The sequence below is a fragment of the Stegostoma tigrinum genome, chromosome 13 (genome assembly GCF_030684315.1).
Source record: "Stegostoma tigrinum isolate sSteTig4 chromosome 13, sSteTig4.hap1, whole genome shotgun sequence".
Taxonomy (NCBI): Eukaryota; Metazoa; Chordata; class Chondrichthyes; order Orectolobiformes; family Stegostomatidae; genus Stegostoma; species Stegostoma tigrinum.
In genome coordinates, this window is record NC_081366.1 from 12,396,010 (window position 1) to 12,417,941 (window position 21,932).

At 45.6% G+C, this 21,932-nt stretch overlaps 1 protein-coding gene and 1 non-coding gene across 3 annotated transcripts; both read left to right on the forward strand.

Annotated features, from left to right (window-relative positions):
* Positions 1 to 503: 503 nt before the first annotated feature.
* On the forward strand, positions 504 to 585 carry trnas-uga (transfer RNA serine (anticodon UGA)). Its single transcript has one exon. It is a non-coding gene; the product is annotated as a tRNA-Ser (tRNA).
* Positions 586 to 9,447: 8,862 nt separating this feature from the next.
* med7 (mediator complex subunit 7) lies at positions 9,448 to 13,976 on the forward strand. 2 transcript variants are annotated; one of them, XM_059650521.1, is made up of 2 exons: positions 9,448 to 9,780; positions 12,089 to 13,976. In XM_059650521.1, exons 1-2 carry the CDS (start codon positions 9,579 to 9,581, stop codon positions 12,796 to 12,798), a joined length of 912 nt encoding a protein of 303 aa, XP_059506504.1. In that variant the 5' UTR covers positions 9,448 to 9,578; the 3' UTR covers positions 12,799 to 13,976. The 2 variants fall into 2 exon arrangements, with proteins under 2 accessions (XP_059506504.1, XP_059506505.1); XM_059650522.1 differs by having other exon boundaries at positions 9,448 to 9,668.
* The last annotated feature ends 7,956 nt before the right edge of the window (positions 13,977 to 21,932 follow it).

Sequence of the window (21,932 nt, forward strand, 5' to 3'; positions counted from 1 at the left end):
AAATTTGCCTCTGTTAAATTTTGCATCTGATCCACCCTTGGGATACTTAATGACATTAAAGCTTCCATATAATTGCATGTTATGATTATGTCGTCTCTATCGGGCGAGAAGGACTTCTACAACAACAACTGACATGTACATAACACACCAAGACGAATTTGAGAAAAAAAAAGCCTCAAACATCACAGAGGCCGTGTTAAAAAAAATTCCGATAGAGTACACATCAAAATAATATAATCTTTTTGGCTATAAAACACGCTGGAATTTTCTGGCGGTGATTATAGGTGCTACATAAATGCAAGTCTGATTCCTTCGCAATGAGCAGCTCGCCGTTCCTGCTCCCTGTCACTCAACCGGTTGACCCCGCCTCCTCCTGGGCAGGTCAGGTCCCGCCTCCACTACCTATGCCTGTCACTCAGATGAACCGACCCCGCCCTTAGGCACTAAGCACCACCCACCGCGTTGTCTCAGATGTAAAGACGGCAGTAAGCTGTTATTGCAGTGCTGTGATGGCCGAGTGGTTAAGGCGTTGGACTTGAAATCCAATGGGGTCTCCCCGCGCAGGTTCGAACCCTGCTCGCAGCGATAACTGCATTTTTCCGTCTTTGAACTAAAAGCCTGCACTAACTCACCAGAAAGTATTTTCTCATTTCCTGTTTAATTTAAACTTCAGTCATTGTGGTTCTAATTGTTCCTCAGTGCTGGAAATGCATGGATTCATTTGTCACATGACAGCAATTGTGAATTTTTTATATTAATAGATGATTTTTATGTTTTTTTATATTTATACTGTCATCTGATATTAACTGTGTAATTTTTACATGACTATTTGCTATTTACATTGATATTTTATGTTGATGTAATAGTTTGATATTGTCACCTAATATTGTGCAATTTTTCTGTTTGTATTTCATTCTTACATTGATGTTTGAAACTGATTGAAAATTAACTTTTTGGAACTCAAAGGCACAGACATTGTCTGGTCACTGCATCATAGGAAGGATGTGGAAGCATTGGAAAAGGTGCAGAGGAGATTTACCAGGATGTTGCCTGGTATGGAGGGGAAGGTCTTATGAGGAAAGGCTGAGGGATTTGGGGTTGTTTTTGTTAGAAAGAAGAAGGTTAAGAGGTGACCTAATAGAGACATACAAGATGATCAGAGGATTAGATAGGGTGGACAGTGAGAGCCCTTTTCCTCAGCTGGAGATGGCTAGCATGAGGGGACATAGTTTTAAATTGAGGGGTGATAGATATAGGACAGATGTCAGAGGTAGGTTCTTTACTCAGAGAGTAGTAAGGGCACGGAATGCCCTGCCTGCAACACTAGGAGACTCACCAAGTTTAAGGGCATTTAAATGGTCATTGGATAAACATATGGATGATAATGGAGATAATTGGAACTGCAGAATCCAAGATAACAAAGCGTGGAGCTGGATGAACACAGCAGGCCAAGCAGCATTTTAGGAGCACAAAAGCTGACGTTTCGGGCCTAGACCTTAAGGATAATAATGGAATAGTGTAGGTTAGATGGGCTTCGGTTTGGTTTCACAGGTTGGCGTAACACCGAGGGCTGAAGGGCCTGTACTGTGCTGTAATGTTCTGTGTTCTACAATAATGATTAAGTGGAATGGTGCCACTTTTCCCTCAGATGGGTGTACAGAGCTCTCGTGGCACTATTTAAAACAGTAAGAGGAGTCCTCACCAATGACCTGAGGTTGACATTTAGCCCTCAACCAGGACCAAAAACAAAGTTGCTGGAAAAGCTCAGCAGGTCTGGCAGCATCTGTGGAGGAGAAAACAGAGTTAACATTTTGGGTCCGGTGACCGTTCCTTAGCCCTCAACCAGTATCATTAAAAACCTCTTTAAAAAAAACAGTAACTGTCTTGTGGGATCTTGCTGTGGAAAAATTGGCTGATACATTTCCTCCATTACAACAGCAGATGCATTTCAAATACAAATGGTTCATCGACTGTAAGGCTTTGGTGGTGGGGTGACCTGAGATGGTGCTACACACATATACCTTCGCTAATTGTGATGTAGTGACATCTTATAGACAGGAGTTATGACTAGTTACCTATTTAGAGCTGGGCTGATCCCTGAGCTGGCAGTTGAATGCAGAAATCAAAAGCAAAGACCCAACATTCATTCGCTCAAATTCAATGAAGTTATCGCTCTGTTAATACTGTGTACTGAATGGGAGATTTCATGCCCCCTCTACTGGGCATTTTCTTACAGTGTTAGACTCAACCAGTGCTGGGGACATTGTGAAAGTGTTAAAAACGACATGGTTTTCACCTGCACGTCTGCTAATGTGGTATACTGTATACTGTGGCCTCCACTACATCAGGGAGACCAAGCGAAGGCTTGGGGACCGCTTTGTGGAACACCTACACTCAGTTCGCATCAAACAACTGCACCTCCCAGTCACAAACCATTTCAACTCCATCCTCCTCTCCCAACTCCTTAGACGACATGTCCACCCTGGGCCTCCAGCAGTGCCACAATGATGCTACTCAAAGGTTGCAGGAACAGCAACTCATATTTCACTTGGGAACCCTGCAGCCAATGGTATCAATGTGGACTTCACAAGCTTCAAAATCTCCCCTCCCCTGACCGAGTCCCAAAACCAGCCCAGCTCGTACCCACCTCCCTAACCTGTCCTCCCACCTACCCACTCCTCCCATCTCAAGTCCTACTGCCATCTCCTACCTACTAGCCTCATCCTGCCCCTTTGACCTGTCTGTCCTCCCTGGACTGACCTTTCCCTTCCCTAACTCCCCACCTACATTCACCTTTACTGGCTCCATCTCCACCTCCTTGACCAATCTGTCTCCTCTCCACCTATCTTCTCCTTTATCCATCTCCTATCCATCTCCCCCTCTCTCCCTATTTATTTCAGAATCCCCTTCCCCTCCCCTATTTCTGAAGAAGGGTCCAAACCCGAAACGTCAGCTTTCCTGCTCCTCCAATGCTGTGTTCATCCAGCTCTACATCTTTTTGTCTCATGAGTGCTCTTGTGGCACAGTGGTAGTATCCCAACCTCTAGTTAGGTTTAAGTCTCACCTGCTCCAGAGGTATGCAATAAAGTCTCTGAATAGGTTGATCAGAAAACAGTTTTTTTTTAGAAAAATAAAGCCATTATTACAAAACATTTAGAAAGTATTAACTGGATTTGACAAAGCCAGCCTGACTTGATAAGAGGTGAATCACGCTGAACAAATCTACTGCAGATTTTTTGAAGATGTATCGGATAGAACAGATAAGGGAGAACTAATGGATGTGGTGTATTTGGATTTTCAGAAGGATTTTGATCAGTTCCTTTCTTCATAAGAGATTAGTGGGCAAAATTAAAGCACATAGGTTGGAGAACTGGCATATATTGAGAATTGTTTAATGGACAGGAGATAGGAAAACATAAAAACTAAGAACAGGAATAAGTTTTCAGACCCCCCTAGCCTGCTTTGCAACTTCATATGATCACAGCTGATCTCATCTTGGCCCCAACTCTATGTTCCCGTCTGCTGCCCCTAAACTTTTAACCTGTAAATCTATCCACCCCTGCCATAGAGTCATAGAGATATACAACATGGAAACAGTCTTTAGCCCATCGCGTCCATGCCATTAGTATCCTATACTAATCCAGTCCCATTTGCCAGCATTTGGCCCATATCCCTCTAAACCCTTCCTATTCATATAACCATCTAGATGCCTTTTAAAAGTTGTAACTGTACCAGCCTCCACCACTTTCCCTTGCAGCTCATTCCATAAACGCACCATCTTCTGCATGAAAAAGTTGCCCCTCAGGTCCCTTTTAAATCTTTCCTTTCTCATCTTAAGCCTATACCCTCTAGTTTTGGACTCCACCACCATGAGGAAGAGACCTTACCTACTTACCCTATCCATGCCCCACATGATTTTATAAACCTTTGTAAGGTCACCCCTCAGCCTCTGACATTCCAAGAAAAATAGCCTCAGTCTATTCAGTCTCCGTCTATAGCTCAAACCTACCAACCCTGGCAACTTCCTTGTAAATCATTCCTGAACCATTTCAAGTTTCACAATATCATTCCTATGGCAGGGAGACCAGAACTGAATGCAATATTCCAAGAGTGGCCTACCCAATGTCTTCCCAACTCCTATACCCAATAAAGACATGCATACCGAATGCCTTCTTCACTATCCCATCTACCTGCGACTCCACTTTCACAGAGCTACAAACCTGCACTCCAAGGCCTCTTTGTTCAGCAATGATCCCCAGGTCCTTACCATTAAGTGTTTAAGTCCTGCCCTGATTTGCCTTTACAAGATGCAGCGCCTCACATTTACCTAAATTAAACTCCATCTGCCACTCCTCAGCCCATTGGCCCATCTGATCAAGATCCTGGTGTACTCTGAGGTAACCTTCTTCACTGTCCACTGCACGTCCAACTTTGGTGTCATCTGCAAACTTACAAATCATATCTTTTATGTTCACATCCAAATCATTTATATAAATGATAAAAAGCAGCTGACACAGCACTGAGCCATGTGGCACACCACTGGTCACAGGCCTCCAGTCTGAAAAGCAACCCTCCACCACCACCCTCTGACTTCTACTATGGAGTTAGTTCTATATCCAAATAGCTAGTTCTCCCTCTATTCTGTGTCATCTAGCCATGCTAACCAGTCTACCATGAGGAACTTTGTCAAATGCTTTATTTAAATCAATACAGATCATGTCTACTGCTCTGCCCTCATCAATCCTCTTCGTTACTTGTTCAAAAAACTCAATTAAGTTAGTGAGACACAATTTCCCACACACAAAGCCATGTTGACTATCCCTAATCAATCTTCACCTTTCCAAACACATGTAAATCCTGTCCCTCAGGATTCCCCTAAATTTATTCAGACTCCCAGTGTCCACCAGGCTCTAGGGTACTAAATTCCATAGACTCACAATCCTTTCAGAGAAGCAGGAGACAGAGGGTGGTGGGACAGGGCTGTTGTTCAGACAACAGGCCTGTGATCTGCAGTGTGCCTCAAGGTTTGGTGCTGGGTCCTGAGGATAGCTAGACAGAATTTTAATTATTAAAGGAATCAGAGGTTGTGGGGAAATGGCAGGGAAGTGGAGTTGAGGGTTATCAGATTTGACATGATGTCATTGAATGACAGAGCAGACTCATTGGGCTGTGTAGCCTACATCTGCTCCTTTTTCTCATTCATTCATGGAATATGGCCACCACTGACTATAGCCAGCATTTATTGGCCATCCCTAATTGCCAGAGGGCAGTTAAGAGTCATCCACATTGCTGTGAAATGCTGCTTCACCTAGAAAGACTGCTTAGGCCTTTGGATGGTGAGCAGGGAGGAAGTGAAGGGTGAGGTGTTGCACCTTCTGCAGTTACAAGGAAGGCGCTGTGAGAACATTGGAGGCACTAGGGGGGAGATCTCCTGAGGTAATGAGATCAGTGACAGTCCTAGCAATGATGGGTTGATGTTCGTATGTGGGGTCATGGTCCAGGGGCAGGTGGGAGGAAGTGTCAGAGAGATGGCATTGAGCCTCTGCAAGATAAAGGTCAGCGCTCCAGACGACAATAGCAACACCTTTGTCAACTGGTTTGGAAACAAAGTTAGGGTTGGACCCTGAGAGAGCAAAGTGCAGCATTTTCAGAAGGGGGCAGGACATTGATGGGGATCTGGAGTCATATGTAGGCCAGACCATTTAAGGATGGCAGATTTCCTTCCATAAAGGACGTTAGTGAGCTAGATAGGGTTTTCCCTGACAATGGTTTCATGGTCATTAGAATCTTAATACAGATTTTTTAAAATACTGAAATCGAATTCCACCATCTGCCATTGTGATGTCCTTTCCCCCACGACATTTCCTGGGTATCCAGATTAATAGTCTAGTGATAATACCAATAGGCTATCATCTCCCAGTCATGTGGTCTTACGGTTTTGACCCTTCTGCCAATAGAAATAGTTTCATGCTATCTGGGATAACAAGATGTAGAGCTGGATGAACACAGCAGGCCAAGCAGCATCTTAGGAGCAGGAAAGCTGACATTTCAGTCTGACATTTTGTGATTTTTAACACCTCATTCAAATTTCATTTAACATTCTCTGTACTGAGAAGAACTGCTCCAATCTCCACACTTCACCAATGTATCAATGTAACTGATAAATGTCCCTTGTATTCAAGCTTGAGATTCACAGCCTCAGCTTCCTAATGTCGATGTTTGGTCTTCTCAGGAAGAGGGAGACATGGGTCTACCAGGCTTGTAATTCTCTGACAGGGTGGCGAAAAGCTAAAGGCTTCAGATCTTTGGTGCTGAAGCACAAACACACACATTACAACACTGGCTCTATTCTTCAGACCTACTTCAATGTCCACCAAGAAGTTTGAAATAGACTGAGGACATAACTGAGGGGAAGAGCACTGACACATGGCCCAACACTGCCACCCAGCACAGCCAAGGGATTGCATAGTGACATCGCCCTCCACTGGGACCAACGGCATTAACTTTTAACATTATTTCGTAATCACTGATTTATACTGACCTGAGCTGTAATGTTGAACTTTTAACTTATTTCTTCATTCTTTTCCTCTTTATCTAAGATTTCGTACTTAGGTTCCTTGTGTCTTAGATGGCGCCATTGAAAACTTTTCACTGTACTTCTACATCCCTGTACATGTGACAATAAAAATCTAATTCTAATTCTAATTCTAAAATGCTGGCTGTTTCCAAATAGCAGACAGTGAATATTATTCAAACTTATGATTTTTGTATTTGATATAGAACAACAAAAGATGGATGTAAAAGATGTGGACATACATAATCATAAATAATATCTAGTGTCTAACTACTATATATTTAAAATGTGCTTTCCACATGCATCTTCTGTCTTATAAATTCTAACTTAACACACGTATTGTTATCAAATTGTAATTCGCCCATTGCCAGTGAAGGCACTGCTGTGCTAAGTTTTCACATCAAGAAAGATCTGCGTTTATATAATAAGGCGTGGAGCTGGAGGGATACAGCAGGCCAGGCAGCATCAGAGGAGTAGGAAAGCTGACGTTTCAGGGTTGGGACCCCCTTCAGAATTTTTTTTTCCGAAGAAGCATCCTGATCCAAAAAAAAAATCAGCTTCCCTGCTCCTCTGATGCTGCCTGGCCCACTGTGTCCCTCCAGCTCTACACCTTGTTATCTCAGACTCCAGCATCGGCAGTTCTTACAATCGCTGCATTTATATAATGCTTCTTTACAGAATATCTCAAAGCTTTGACAACCAACGAAGTGTAGTCTAGGGAGCATGTCAATATTTAGAGAAAGCACAAGTGAAGTGTGTCAGAGTTTACAAGGGTTCCCTGGGGTGGGACAGTGTATTTGTACTTGGGGGAGGCGATCGCCTCGTGGTATTATAGCTGGACTGTTAATCCAGAGACTCAGATAATAATCTGGAGACCCAGGTTCAAGTCCTGCCACAGCAGATGGTGGAAATTGAATAAATATTTGGAATTAAGAGTCTAATGATGACCACAAATCTATTGTCAAAGGTTGGAGGAAAAACCCATCTGGTTCACTAATGTTAATAAAAATTCCAAAGAGTTGCAGATGTTATAAATCAGGAACAAAAATAAAGTTGCTGGAAAAACTCAGCAGGTCTGGCAGCATCTGTGGAGGAGAAAACAGAGTCAACATTTCAGGTCTGGTGACCCTTCCTCAGAACTAGGCACGAATAGAGATTGGAACTGAAATCCCATCGGAGAAAGTAGAGCCTCTTCAAGGTGGGCATGCCTGGAAGAGATGTGGCAGTGAGTTAAACACTAAATAAAAACCAAAAGAACTGCAAATGCTGTAAATCAGGAGCTAAAGCAAAGTTACTTCCTCAGTTCTGAGGGAGGCTCACCTCCCTGAGGTTAACTCTGTTTTCTCCTCCACAGATGCTGCCAGACCTGCTGAGCTTTTCCAGCAACTTTGTTTTTGGTTCACTAATGTTCTTCAGGGAAGAAAGCTGATCTGGCCTACATGTGACTCCAGTCCGACAGAAATGTGGCTGACCCTGGGTAATAAATGCTGCCCAGTCACTGGTGGGAACAGTCAGCTAATTACCAATGTGTGCATGAGGGAGTGTTAATTCCCCCCAGTCTCATTTCCTGTTAATGAAACAAGGATTGAGACATGCGCATGCGCGATTCTGCAACAGTTCCCCGAGTAAGGGCTAATGGGAACTGCAGATGCTGGAGAATTCCAAGATAATAAAATGTGAGGCTGGATGAACACAGCAGGCCAAGCAGCATCTCACGAGCACAAAAGCTAACGTTTCAGGCCTGGACCCTTCATCAGAGAGGGGGATGGGGAGAGGGAACTGGAATAAATAGGGAGAGAGAGGGAGGCGGGCCGAAGACGGAGAGTAAAGAAGATAGGTGGAGAGGAGAGTATAGGTGGGGAGGTAGGGAGGGGATTGGTCAGTCCAGGGAAGACGGACAGGTCAAGGAGGTGGGATGAGGTTAGTAGGTAGATGGGGGTGCGGCTTGGGGTGGGAGGAAGAACCGGTTAGGGAGGCAGAGACAGGTTGGACTGGTATTGGGATGCAGTGGGTGGTGGGGGAAGAGCTGGGCTGGTTGTGTGGTGCAGTGGGGGGTGGGGACGAACTGGGCTGGTTTAGGGATGCAGTGGGGGAAGGGGAGATTTTGAAACTGGTGAAGTCCACATTGATACCATATGGCTGCAGGGTTCCCAGGCGGAATATGAGTTGCTGTTCCTGCAACCTTCGAGTGGCATCATTGTGGCAGTGCAGGAGGCCCATGATGGACATGTCATCTAGAGAATGGGAGGGGGAGTGGAAATGGTTTGCGACTGGGAGGTGCAGTAGTTGGTTGCGAACTGAGCGGAGGTGTTCTGCAAAGCGGTCTCCAAGCCTCCGCTTGGTTTCCCCAATGTAGAGGAAGCCACACCGGGTACAATGGATACAGTATACCACATTGGCAGATGTGCAGGTGAACCTCTGCTTAATGTGGAATCATATTCCGCCTGGGAACCCTGCAGCCTAATGGTATCAATGTGGACTTCACCAGTTTCAAAATCTCCCCTTCCCCTACTGCATCCCTAAACCAGCCCAGTTCGTCCCCTCCCCCCACTGCACCACACAACCAGCCCAGCTCTTCCCCTCCCCCCACTGCATCCCTAAACCAGTCCAACCTGTCTCTGCCTCCCTAACCGGTTCTTCCTCTCACCCATCCCTTCCTCCCACCCCAAGCCGCACCCCCATCTACCTACTAACCTCATCCCACCTCCTTGACCTGTCCGTCTTCCCTGGACTGACCTATCCCCTCCCTACCTCCCCACCTATATTCTCCTCTCCACCTATCTTCTTTACTCTCCATCTTCGGTCCGCCTCCCCCTCTCTCCCTATTTATTCCAGTTCCCTCACCCCATCCCTCTCTCTGATGAAGGGTCAAGGCCCGAAACATCAGCTTTTGTGCTCCTGAGATGCTGCTTGTCCTGCTGTGTTCATCCAGCCTCACATTTCATTATCCCCGAGTAAGGGCGCTGACTCGCTACGTCACTGTGAGTGGCAGCCTATCTACCCAATGGGACGCTGTACCGTGCCGCGATTTGCGGCTGCTTTAACCAATGGGAGCTGGCCTAGCCTGGCCTGGCCACGGCGTTCGGCGGTGGCGGTGAGTACGCGAGGTCGGGGATGTGGCCTGTGCCTCTCCGAGCCCGGCTCTGCGCCGGCGGCTGAGATCTTCCCCACGGTTTTGTACCGCAACATTGGGAACTCCGCAGGCGGTTAGTCCTAGATCATTGGAGAGAGATTCGGCCTCCGCACCTCCCTTTCTAGTTATCCCTGTACCCCCCCGTTGTGTGGGGGTGGGGAGAGAATGTTTCCCGTTCCCCCCTTCCCCCGGTCAGGTGGGGAGTGGGTTACCTAATCACCATGTCTGTGGAGGGTAGGGGCGTGTTATTCCCTCCACTGTATGAATGGGAATGGGGTGGGGTTTAATCCCCCCCCCGCGTCTGTGTGGGGTTTAATTCTCTCCCCCCCCCCCCGTCTGTGTGGGGTTTAATTCTCTCTTCCCCCCCCCCCCCCCGTCTGTGTGGGGTTTAATTCTCTCTCTCCCCCCCCCCCCCCCCGTCTGTGTGGGGTTTAATTCTCTCCCCCCCCCCCCCGTCTGTGTGGGGTTTAATTCTCTCCCCCCCCCCCCCCCCCCCCGTCTGTGTGGGGTTTAATTCTCTCCCCCCCCCCCCCCCCCGTCTGTGTGGGGTTTAATTCTCTCCCCCCCCCCCCCCGTCTGTGTGGGGTTTAATTCTCTCTTCCCCCCCCCGTCTGTGTGGGTTTTAATCCCCCCCCCCCGTCTGTAGTTTAATTCCCCCCCCCCTTGGTCTAGGAGGGGGTTAACCCCCGCTGTCTGGGGGAAAAGTGTTAATACCTCCTGTCTGTGAAAAGGGGTTAATATCTGCTGTCTGTCTGGGGGTTAATCCCCTCCCATCTGGGATGTGGAGGTTAATCCACGCCCCCTTCCCCGGTCTGGGAAGCGGAGTGTACTAGCTATAAGGAGAGGTTGGACAAACTTTGATTGATTTCGTTGGAGCATCAAAAGCTGCAGGCTGACCTGAAATAAAATTATTACAGACACAGATGGGGGTAGTCAGTCTTTTCCCCAGGGTGGAAATGTCAAATACGAGGGGGCATAGGATTAAAATGAGATGGGGAAAGTTAAGGAGATGTGAGAACAGTTTTTACACGTAGGGTGGTAGGTGTCTGGAACACATTGCCAGGGGCGGTGGTAGAAGCAAATATACTAGAAACATTAAAGAGGCAGTTAGACAGACACATGAACAGGCAGGGATTAGAGAGATATGGACCATGTGTGGGCAGATGAGATTAGTTTAGAATTAGAATCCTTACGGTGTAGAAACAGGCCCTTTGGCCCAACAAGTCTACACCACTTCTTGGTGCATCCCAACCAGACCCATGCCCCTTTTACCCACCTAATCTACAGAGCCTTGAATTTTACATGCAATTTAGCTTAGCCAATCCACCTAACCTGCACATCTTTGGACTGTGGGAGGAAACCAGATTACCCGGAGGAGAGTGTGCAGACTCCACACAGACAGTTGTCCAAGGGTGGAATTGAACCTGGGTCCCTGGCACGGTGAGGTAGCAGTGCTAACCATGGAGCCACCATGTAGCCCTAGAATGCTGGTCAGCACAGACATGGTGGGCCAAAGGGACTGTTCTCGTGCTGCTCTATATGTTTTATATAAAGGCTTGGATCACAGAATGGATTTTTATGACAATCTGACAGCTTCATGGTCATATACTGACAGCTGTAATTTATTGCCAATTCATTTTAAATAATTCTTGAGCTGCTTGGTGAGACTTAAACTTTGTATTGTATGCATTATTCTGAGGCTGCTGTGATTTCTACACAGACTCGATGTGATTAAGTTCTGAGGTGGCCTAGTCAGTATCTGCTTGAAACCAATACACAGAATAATAAGCCATTCAGGCGTGCAAGAGGGAAGCAAAACACAAGGGAATTAGTTTATGATCTGGAAATGACGAATGCAGGGTTATGTGGAGAAGGCACAAGATGAATTGCTTATTTGGAGAGCCAGCCAAACAGTGGACTGAAAGACCTCCTCTGCATTGTATTATATCTCTGAACACAAACTGTTCACAGTGCCTGAACTAACCCAGGTGCTTCATAGGAACGTCTGTCAGACAGATTTTGACATTGAGCCAGATGAGGACATAACAGTAAATGAATTTTAATGAATATCTTAAAGGAGGTAACAGAGCTTTTGAGATTTAGGAGAGGGATATTGGTGATCAGGGCCTTGTCAGCCAGAGGCCCAGTTGCCAGTGACAGTTGGAGATAAACAAGAGGCTGAGATTGAAGGGGTTCAGTGGTCTTTTAGGGCTGGTGAAGCTATGTAAATAGGCAGGGCTGATGCCTTGGAGTTTAAAAACAAGGATGAGAATTTTAAAATTAACACAAAACCAGAGGATAGGCTTTGAGTGGCAACTTTGCTGGATTGAAGACTAAAACCAAGGTTTTGAGGTTGTTCCTTTTTTTTTCCCCTTTTGCAGATCCAGTTACATTGAGTGCAATGGGTGAGCCACAGCAGGTGAGTGCGTTGCCTCTGCCTCCAGCACAGTACTATAAGGAGTACACAGACGACAATGTCCGCAAAGGCTTTGCTCCTAAGCCACCACCTCCCATCAGGGACAGCTACACTATGTTTGGCAACCAGTTCCAGTGCGACGACTTGATCATCCGTCCATTGGAGGGCCAGGGCATCGAGAGGCTCCACCCTTCACAGTTCGACCACAAGAAAGAGCTCAAGAAACTCAACATGTCAATCCTGGTGAACTTCTTGGACTTACTGGACATCCTGATCAAAAGCCCCGGGAGCATAAAACGAGAGGAGAAACTGGAGGACCTCAAACTCCTGTTTGTTCACATGCATCATCTGATCAACGAGTACCGCCCCCACCAGGCCCGGGAGACGTTGCGTGTAATGATGGAGGTGCAGAAGCGGCAGCGGCTAGAGACGGCTGAACGCTTTCAAAAGCATCTGGACCGGGTGATGGAGCTGATCCAGAGCAGCCTCTCCTCACTTCCTGATGACCTGCCCGAAACTGGGGACCTCATGGCCAAGGTGAAGATTGAACCCATCGATGTGGCCGAGTGTGTTGGCTGTGGGCAAGCAGAAACCCAGATAGACACCTCATCCAAGAGTGAAGAAGTTAGCGATAAAGATGCAGCCATGTGTGCTATCATTGATGATATGACATAGACACTTCGCCTATGAATATAGCCAGACTGCTTAGAGGAGGCTGGTGCTGAAAGGATTTTCGTATAGTGCAAGTGGGTGTGATAAATTGTCAATCTAGATCCTCCCCTTCAACTATAGTAGTATGACAGACTGTGGACTGCTGCAACTATTAGTGCCAGCAATTTCCAGCAACAAAACTTGTGCATTGACGAAGGAATTTGCATTAATGTGACTTACTTTACGATCTGGGTATCCAACTGTACTCTACTGTCCGTGAACTGCTTATGAAGTGCAACATGTAGGATCCTGCATCTTTCCTTATTCCGCTGCCTTTGGAGGTATTTGTCTTCCTCACTCCCCATTCCTAACTTTCTGAGTCCGCTTATGGCAAGTGCTGAGGAGTCACATTGTAAGATCATCTTTCGTGGATTTCATTTTCATTCTGACATGGTTCTGGATTACACACGCTGTACACTGTGCTCCCAGCAGTTATGTACCCTGTGGAGTGAACACACTGGCTGACAGTACTCTGGATTAGAGAGTTAAAATTCATTTGTTTTCATTTTCCCCCTCTTATCCGCTTACCTTGTCACAGTACCTCTAACCCTAGCCTAATCCCCTCTCCTTCTCCTAGGAGAGTATATTTCCAGTTTGGGAACGTGTCCTAGTAAACTTCAGTGTACCCTGTTCGAAGATATCCAGTTTCATAATATCTCAGGAGTGATTTAATGTGAATGGAGACTGGACTGAACAACCGAACCAGCTGTCATATCGTTCAGTGTGCTGTAAGACGTCTTCTGGGAATTGAGTTGACATTTATAAACTGAAGAAAGTTACATGTACCTTCACAAATTGTGCATGTTTACCTGGTATTGTGAATTTCTAATGCCTGTTGTCTTCAAAGTCTCACTCTGCCAACACACGCTCCGGAACCTGGAGTCTGCTTCACGTTCTTCTTGAGTAGGTGCAGAGTTGAAGATTATAACTGACAAACCAAATGGGGCATTGGGTTTGAAATTAAACTGGAGTAAATTAGAACAGAAGCTGCATTCTTTGACCTGGGGAATGTCTTGAAGATTTATATTGATGGTAGTAGAAATGCTATCAAATAGGAGAAGTTGATGCTTTATTGTGTTCTTAAGTGAAACATTTCTGTTTCAAAATAAAGGCTCTGTTGCCCATTATTCTCTGAAATCAAACATTTATTTCCAACCAATATTCATTTCAACTCCTGGAAAAATATGTCGCAACTTGCAGAAGAGCTTATATTTGAGCTGCACTGTGATTCTAAAGTGAGTGCTGCTAATGATTTGCTTTGAGGCCATTCTGCAAGTAAAATACAGTTTTTCATTGCTGTCCTTGTGGGCGAATTGACTTAACAGTACACACCATGGGTTCTGATTACACTGGCCTGGGAGGAATGATTCAGTTAACAGAAAAATTAAGTAATTCTGAGAAACAGTTTTATTATCTAGGTGGGAGGGAATATGGCACTCTGAAGTCAGTAACAAGGGAGCGCTGCACTGTTGAATGTTCCCTAGAAATGCTGTTTAAGGGATAAAATTGACGAGAATGCTGGCCAGAAGTGCTTTGATCGTCTCTGAAACAGCACTGTTTGATCTTTTACATCCACCTGAGAAATTGTATATCACTTCTGGTCAGGTTCTCACATTGCAGTTTGATGAAGCTTGCAGTGTGCAAATTGGCTGCCATATTTAATAAATAATGGCAGTGACCATAGTGATGAGGCATTCAACCAAAAGTGACTGCGATGAATACTCCCCACTTGCCTGGAGCTCTAACAAAACTCAAGAAGGTTGACGTCATCCAGGACAAAACGACCCATTTGGCACCACATCCACAACATTCCCCTCCCTCGAACACCAACGCTCAGTAGCAGTAGTGTATACTATCTACAAGCATTGCAGTGATTCACCAAAGATCCTTAGACAGCACCTTCCAAATCTGCTAGTACTCCCATCCAGAAGGAGACGGGCAGCAGATACATGGGAACACCACCAAATTCCTCTCCAAGCCATTCTCCAGCCTGACTTGGAAATATATCACTGTTCCTTCTCTGTCACAGGGTCAACATCCTTGAATTCCTTCCCTAATGACATAGAACATAGAACAATACAGTGCAGAACAGGCCCTTCGGCCCTCGATGTTGTGCCGACCTGGGAACTAATCTAAGCCCCTCCCCCTACACTATCCCATCATTATCCATATGCATTGTGGGTCAAACTACATCCCATGGATTGCAACAGTTCAAGAAGCCAGCTCATCACCTTCTCAAGTCCAATTAGGTATGGACAGTAAACACTGGCCATCCAGCAATGACCACCCAGCAATGACCGCAGTTACCAAAAGTAAATTTAAAAATGTCTATTTCCTGTCACTGAACCAGTTTAGCGAATACACCACCGTGGAATATCTACAGAAGAGGTACTTAGATAATAAGGTTAATTGTACAATTACAAGGACCTTGGAGAGCTAATACAGATACACCTTTACCCCCCAAAAGCTGGAGTACCCCTCCCTGTCTGCACTTGCAGACTGCATGTGACTTCAGTAGAATGGGTGGAGCCAATGGAACATGAGCATTAGTTGCTGCAGGACTATTACCTTCTAATCAAGTTTATAAACAGTCATTTGAGAGTATGCAATTTGAATAGTGCTGCAAAAAGACACATTTTGCTAAAACTATTCATCTTGAATTCATCAAGATAATTTGCAAGAATACCAATTCATGGAGAAAACAAGGATTTCTTTACTGCATGATTGGTTGATTAGCAAATGGACTCTGATTGGTAGAAGTGTTGCAATAGAGAATGTACCAAATAATAATGATTGATTAGTTAACAACTGGGCTTTGTTTAAATTTTAAATCAGTCAGATTGACTTTATTGTCCCACAAAATAGATGACATGCAGTCACAGGGTGGGCCTGTAGCTCAGTTAGTTGGATGGCTGCTTTGTATTGCAGAATGACACCAACAGTCTGTATTCAGTTCCTGTGCTGGCTGAGGTCACCATAAATCATAGAGGCCCCACAGTGCGGAAAGCGGCCTTTTGGCCCATAAGTCTGTACCGATTCTCTGAACAGCATCCAACCCACACCCACCCCTCATCCTATCCCTGTAACTCCACATTACCATGGCTATCCCACCTCGCCTGTGCATCCCTGGACACTTCAGGGCAATTTAACATGGCCAGTGCACCTAACCTGCATGTCTTTGGACTGTGGGAGAAAACCCATGGAGAGAATATACAAACTCCACACTGATAGTCACTCAAGGCGAGAATCAAACCTGAGTCCCTGAGATAATGGGAACTGCAGATGCTGGAGAATCCAAGATAACAAAGTGTGAAGCTGGATGAACACAGCAGGCCAAGCAGCATCTCAGGAGCACAAAAGCTGACGTTTCGGGCATAGACCCTTCATCAGAGAGGGGGATGGGGAGAGGGTTCTGGAATAAATAGGGAGAGAGGGAGATGCGGACCGAAGATGGAGAGAAAAGAAGATAGGTGGAGAGGAGAGTATAGGTGGGGAGGTAGGGAGGGGATAGGTCAGTCCAGGGAAGAAGGACAGGTCAAGGAGGTGGGATGAGGTTAGTAGGTAGGAAATGGAGGTGTGGCTTGAGGTGGGAGGAAGGGATGGGTGAGAGGAAGAACAGGTTAGGGAGGCAGAGACAGGCTGGGCTGGTTTTGGGATGCAGTGGGGGGAGGGGATGAGCTGGGCTGGTTGTGTGATGCAGTGGGGGGAGGGGACGAACTGGGCAGGTTTTGGGATGCGGTGGGGAAAGGGGAGATTTTGAAACTGGTGAAGTCCACATTGATACCATTGGGCTGCAGGGTTCCCAAGCGGAATATGAGCTGCTGCTCCTGCAACCTTCGGGTGGCACCATTGTGGCACTGCAGGAGGCCCATGATGGACATGTCATCTAAAGAATGGGAGGGGTCCCTGGCTCTGTGAAACAGCAGTGCAACCACTGAGGCACCATCCACCCTGTTTCTGAGCATGCCTCTTTCTGAACCTCTCCCCTCACCTGAGGTCTGGTGACCCTCAGGTCAACTGTCACCTAATGAGGGAGCAGCTCCATTGTTTCCTGGAACTATCGTAACTTAATCACAGGACAAATTTCTGACCATCAAAGTCAACAAATTTGCACTCTCAAGCAGTATAAATACCGATCTTCTTTTAGCAAATTATGCTGTTGTATATGCATAACAAAAAATTTCAACAAAATTGGTCTTTTATCTGCAATCAATTAGTTTCTTGGGAGTAGAGAAAGCTAACATAGTCGTTGAGAGTAAATGCTAATCCAAACGGATTAACATCATACAGTTTTATCTCCAACAATTGAGATTTATGGTCACCCAGTTTTGGTTGTGTATTAAAATATCCAAGAGACTATTGATGCAAAGTTACCAGAGATTTCAATGCAAAGTTGTGAACAAATACACAATGTAGCGGCAAGTGTGGATTTGGTGCAACTAATGAAAGAGGATTGACACTCCTTGATTCATTAGAATAACGCTCATTATGAATACACACTTCTGTTGTAAGAATAGTCAGCACAATGGAAGGACTTCGCCTGATAAATATTACAAGAACATTGATTAAATTGCAGTCAGAGGAAGAAATGTAACAGAGGGGCTGGTTTTCAAAACCTTGCCTCATACTGATTGTGGTTCTGAACATCAACTGGTACAAGCAAAGATCAAAGGAAAAAGTTGGTGGCTTAAGCTAAACATAGGAAATAACCTAAAAAAAATGAAGAAACCCAACAGAATTGGAAAGAAAAGTAAAAATACATACAGAGTTAAATGAAAGGTGCCATTGTCAACAGCACTATTTATTGCATTGGATAAACTGCTTAAAATTACAAAACGCAAAACAGTCGCCGATCACAGTTGATTGTTTAAACCCTAGGAACAAAGAGGCATGATGTAGAGACCAGTGGTGGACAGAGTGGAGAATGCCTCAGGTGGTATGCTTATGTAAGTAAAAGCTAAAAAAACAACTGAAATAAAAGCAGAAAGTATTGGAGGAACTCAACTGGTCTGGCAGCATCTGTACGCAAAGATACATTGAATGTTTACAGTCTGGTATGGGTTTTCCTGTGGAACTGGTTAAATGAAAGAGCTGTCAAAACAGACAAAGCTTTCGTGAATGGCAACAAGAAGAATATATATTCACTCTTCAAGGACTGTGTGGTGGTCACTCTTGCCGATATTGTCATAGACAGATACATCTGCAGTTGGTAGATTGGTAAGCATGACATCAAGGGATAATGGGAACTGCGGATGCTGGAGAATCTGAGATAACAAGGTGTGGAGCTGGATGAACACAGCAGGCCAAGCAGCATCAGAGGAGCACAAAAGTTGCTTTTCTCTCACGTTTATTCCCTCACCATCCACTGTAGACCCAGTCTAGCAGCTACATCCTTTAGGAGCTGACCAACTCAATCAGCTGTACTGTTGCTGAGCCGCTGTTGGTGGAGGACGTTGAAATACCCCACCCAGAGTACATTTTGTGCCCTTGCCATCCTCGGTGCTTGCTCTAAATGTTGTTCAACATGAAGGAGGACTGATTCATCAGTCAGGGGATATATTCAGCCTGTTAACAAAGTGTAAAATTGGATGAACACAGCAGGCCAAGCAGCATCTTAGGAGCACAACAGCTGACGTTTCGGGTCTAGACCCTTCTGCTTGGCCTGCTGTGTTCATCCAGCCCCACACTTTGTTATCTTGGATTCTCCAGCATCTGCAGTTCCCATTATCTCTAAGCAGCCTGTTAAGTCTGTTTCAGTCTCCACAAATCCTGCCAGGTACACTGAACTTCTCAGCACTTGGTGTTTTTATTTATGACATTACGAAAGTCATTTCAAAAAGTGTTTCAGAGATAGTAGGAACTGCAGATCCTGGAGAGTCCGAGATAACAAGGTGTAGAGCTGGATGAACACAGCAGGCCAATCAGCATCAGAGGAGCAGGAAAGCTGACATTTCAGGAAGGTTCTAGGCCTGAAACGTCAGCTTTCCTGCTCCTCTGATGCTGCTTGGCCTGCTGTGTTCATTCAGCTCTACACCTTGTTATCTCATTTCAAACAGTACTCTTTCTTTCAAAAGGTGGCACAGTAATCAAGTAAAGAAAACATGTACATGACAAAACTAACCCTGAAGAGCTATCTCAATCCGAGATTTTTTTATTGGCTTGAGTGATGTGGGCATCGCTGTCTGGGCCAGCATTTATTGTACATCCCTAGTTGCCCTTGAGAAGGTGGTGTTGAGTTGCCTTCCTGAACACCTGCAGTCCATCTGCAGTAGATAGACCTACAGTGCTATTAGGGAGGGAACTCCAGAATTTTGACCCAGTTACAGTGAAGGAATGTTGATATATTTCAAAGTCAGGATGGTGAATGGCTTGGAGGGGAACTTACAAAGGGCTAGAGTTGAGTTCTCATCAGAGAATTCCTGTAAAGGCTGAGACAAGACAAACACACTGGGATTGTAAACTTTTTGTAAAGTATTTGACTATATGTCTTACTTTTTTTTCTGATTGGATTTTAAAGCTTACTTAACATTTATTTCTACATAATATTTACTTTTTCTGACAATCTACTTCTCGATGGATTTGTAAATTCATTTGTACGCAAGTAGAAATTGTTACATTACCTTTCTTTACAGGAGAATGTTTATGAACAACATTATCACACTGTGTATTCATGTTCACATTACTTCTTTCTAAAGGGATTGGTCGACCATAGTAATTATTCTACATTATGTAATATTGGAATTATTACAGTAATGTCATCCAGGATTATTTCTTAGAATAAAATGGTATTGAGTAAGCATTAAAAAGTTGTAAACTCACAGTTCGTGCTTCAAAGGTCTGACCCAGGAACAAACAAATGAAAATATTCTGGAATTCTTAAGTCACAAATCTATGTTCTGATATTTATTCATTGAGAAAATTATTTCCGTTAAATTGTACCTGAGGGAGAATTTTAGGACCAAGTCAAAAATGCTAAATTCCTTCTCAAGTATTCATGGGATGTCGATGCTGCTGGGAAGACCAGTATTTATTGCCTATCCCTGGTTGCCCTTGTAAAGGTAGTGGTGGCTATTTAATATGTCTCCTAGTTCAGGTTTTATCTTTATAACGTGGAGCTGTCTGTGTAGTGGCAATGTCACTGGATTAGGCAAGTGTCCTGGGGACACCAATTCAAAAACCCCATCATGACAGGTTGTGAACTTTTTAAAAAAAAAGCTGGTCTAATGTTAACCACGTAGCTACTGTTGATTGTCATAAAAACTCACCTGATTCACTTATAGAGCCATGGAATCAAACAGCATTGAAACAGACCCTTCAGCCCAACTCGTCCACGCCAACCAGATTACCAAATTAAGCTAGTCCCAGTTGCCTGCATTTAGCCTATCCAGATGCCTTTCAAATGTTGGAATTATCCCAGCTGCCACTACTTCCTCTGGCAGCTCATTCCAGACACGGACCACCCTCTGTGTGAAAATGTTCCACCCTTTAAAAGGTCACTTTTGAATTATTACTCTCTGACCTCAACCTATGCCTTCTAGTTTTGGACTCTCTAACCCTGGGGAAAAGACCTTGGTGTACATTCACATTTCAAGCTGGCATCCCACTAATTCAGCCAAGTGACCACTGTCATCATTGTATTCAGTGGCAATAGTGGCACGGTGGCCCAATGGTTAGCAGTGCTGTCTCACAGCACCAGGGACCCAGGTTTGATTCCACCCTCAGGCGACTGTCTGTGTGGAATTTGGACAATAATCCCGTATCTGCGTGGGTTTCCTCCGGGTGTGCCAGTTTCCTCCCACAGTCCAAAGATGTGCAGGTTAGGGGGATTGGCCATGCTAAATTGAACACAGTGTTCAGGGATGTGTAGATTAGGTAGGTTATAGGGGGATGGGTCTGATTAGGATGCCCGACGGTCGGTGGAACTTGTTGGGCCGAATGGCCTGTTCCAACACTGTAGGGATTCTATGAAAAACCTCATAGATTTTGGTGTGACCCACCATCCTACGAGGCTTATTCAAGAGCTGCACTCCCTCAATACTGACCCTCTGACAGTGCAGCATTCCCACAGCACTGACCCTCTGACAGTGCAGCCCTCCCTCAGTACTGACCCTCTGACAGTGCGACACTCCCTCAGTACTGACCCTCTGAAAGTGTGGCACTCCCTCAGTACTGACCCTCTGACAGTGTGGCACTCCCTCAGTACTGACCCTCTGACAGTGCAGCACTCCCTCAGTACTGCCCCTCTGACAGTGCGGCACTCCCTCAGTACTGACCCTCTGACAGTGCAGCATTCCGTCAGTACTGTCCCTCTGACAGTGCGGCACTCCCTCAGTACTGACCCCCAAAAGTGCAGCACTGTTTCAGTACTGACCCTCTGACAGTGCGGCACTCCCTCAGTACTGACCCTCTGACAGTGCAGCACTCCCACAGCACTGACCCTCTGACAGTGCAGCACTCCCTCAGTACTGATCCTCTGACAGTGCAGCACTCCCTCAGTACTGACCCTCTGACAGTGCAGCACTCCCTCAGTACTGACCCTCTGACAGTGCGACACTCCCTCAGTACTGCCCCTCTGACAGTGCAGCACTCCCTCAGTACTGACCCTCTGACAGTGCAGCACTCCCTCAGTACTGATCCTCTGACAGTGCAGCACTCCCTCAGTACTGACCCTCTGACAGTGCGGCACTCCCTCAGTACTGACCCTCTGACAGTGCGACACTCCCTCAGTACTGATCCTCTGACAGTGCGACACTCCCTCAGTACTGACCCTCTGACAGTGCGACACTCCCTCAGTACTGACCCTCTGACAGTGCAGCACTCCCTCAGTACTGACCCTCTGACAGTGCAGCACTCCCTCAGTACTGACCCTCTGACAGTGCGACACTCCCTCAGTACTGATCCTCTGACAGTGCAGCACTCCCTCAGTACTGACCCTCTGACAGTGCAGGATGACAGGATTGCTTCAGGAGTTGGTCAGATTTGGCATATGTACAAATTCCAGATTAAAAGGGGAGTTAGACTGACCTCCATCCAGTCACCGATGATGTTTAATGCTGTGGAACAGAAGAGACTGAGGAAAGGGCAGGAAGAGTGATGAG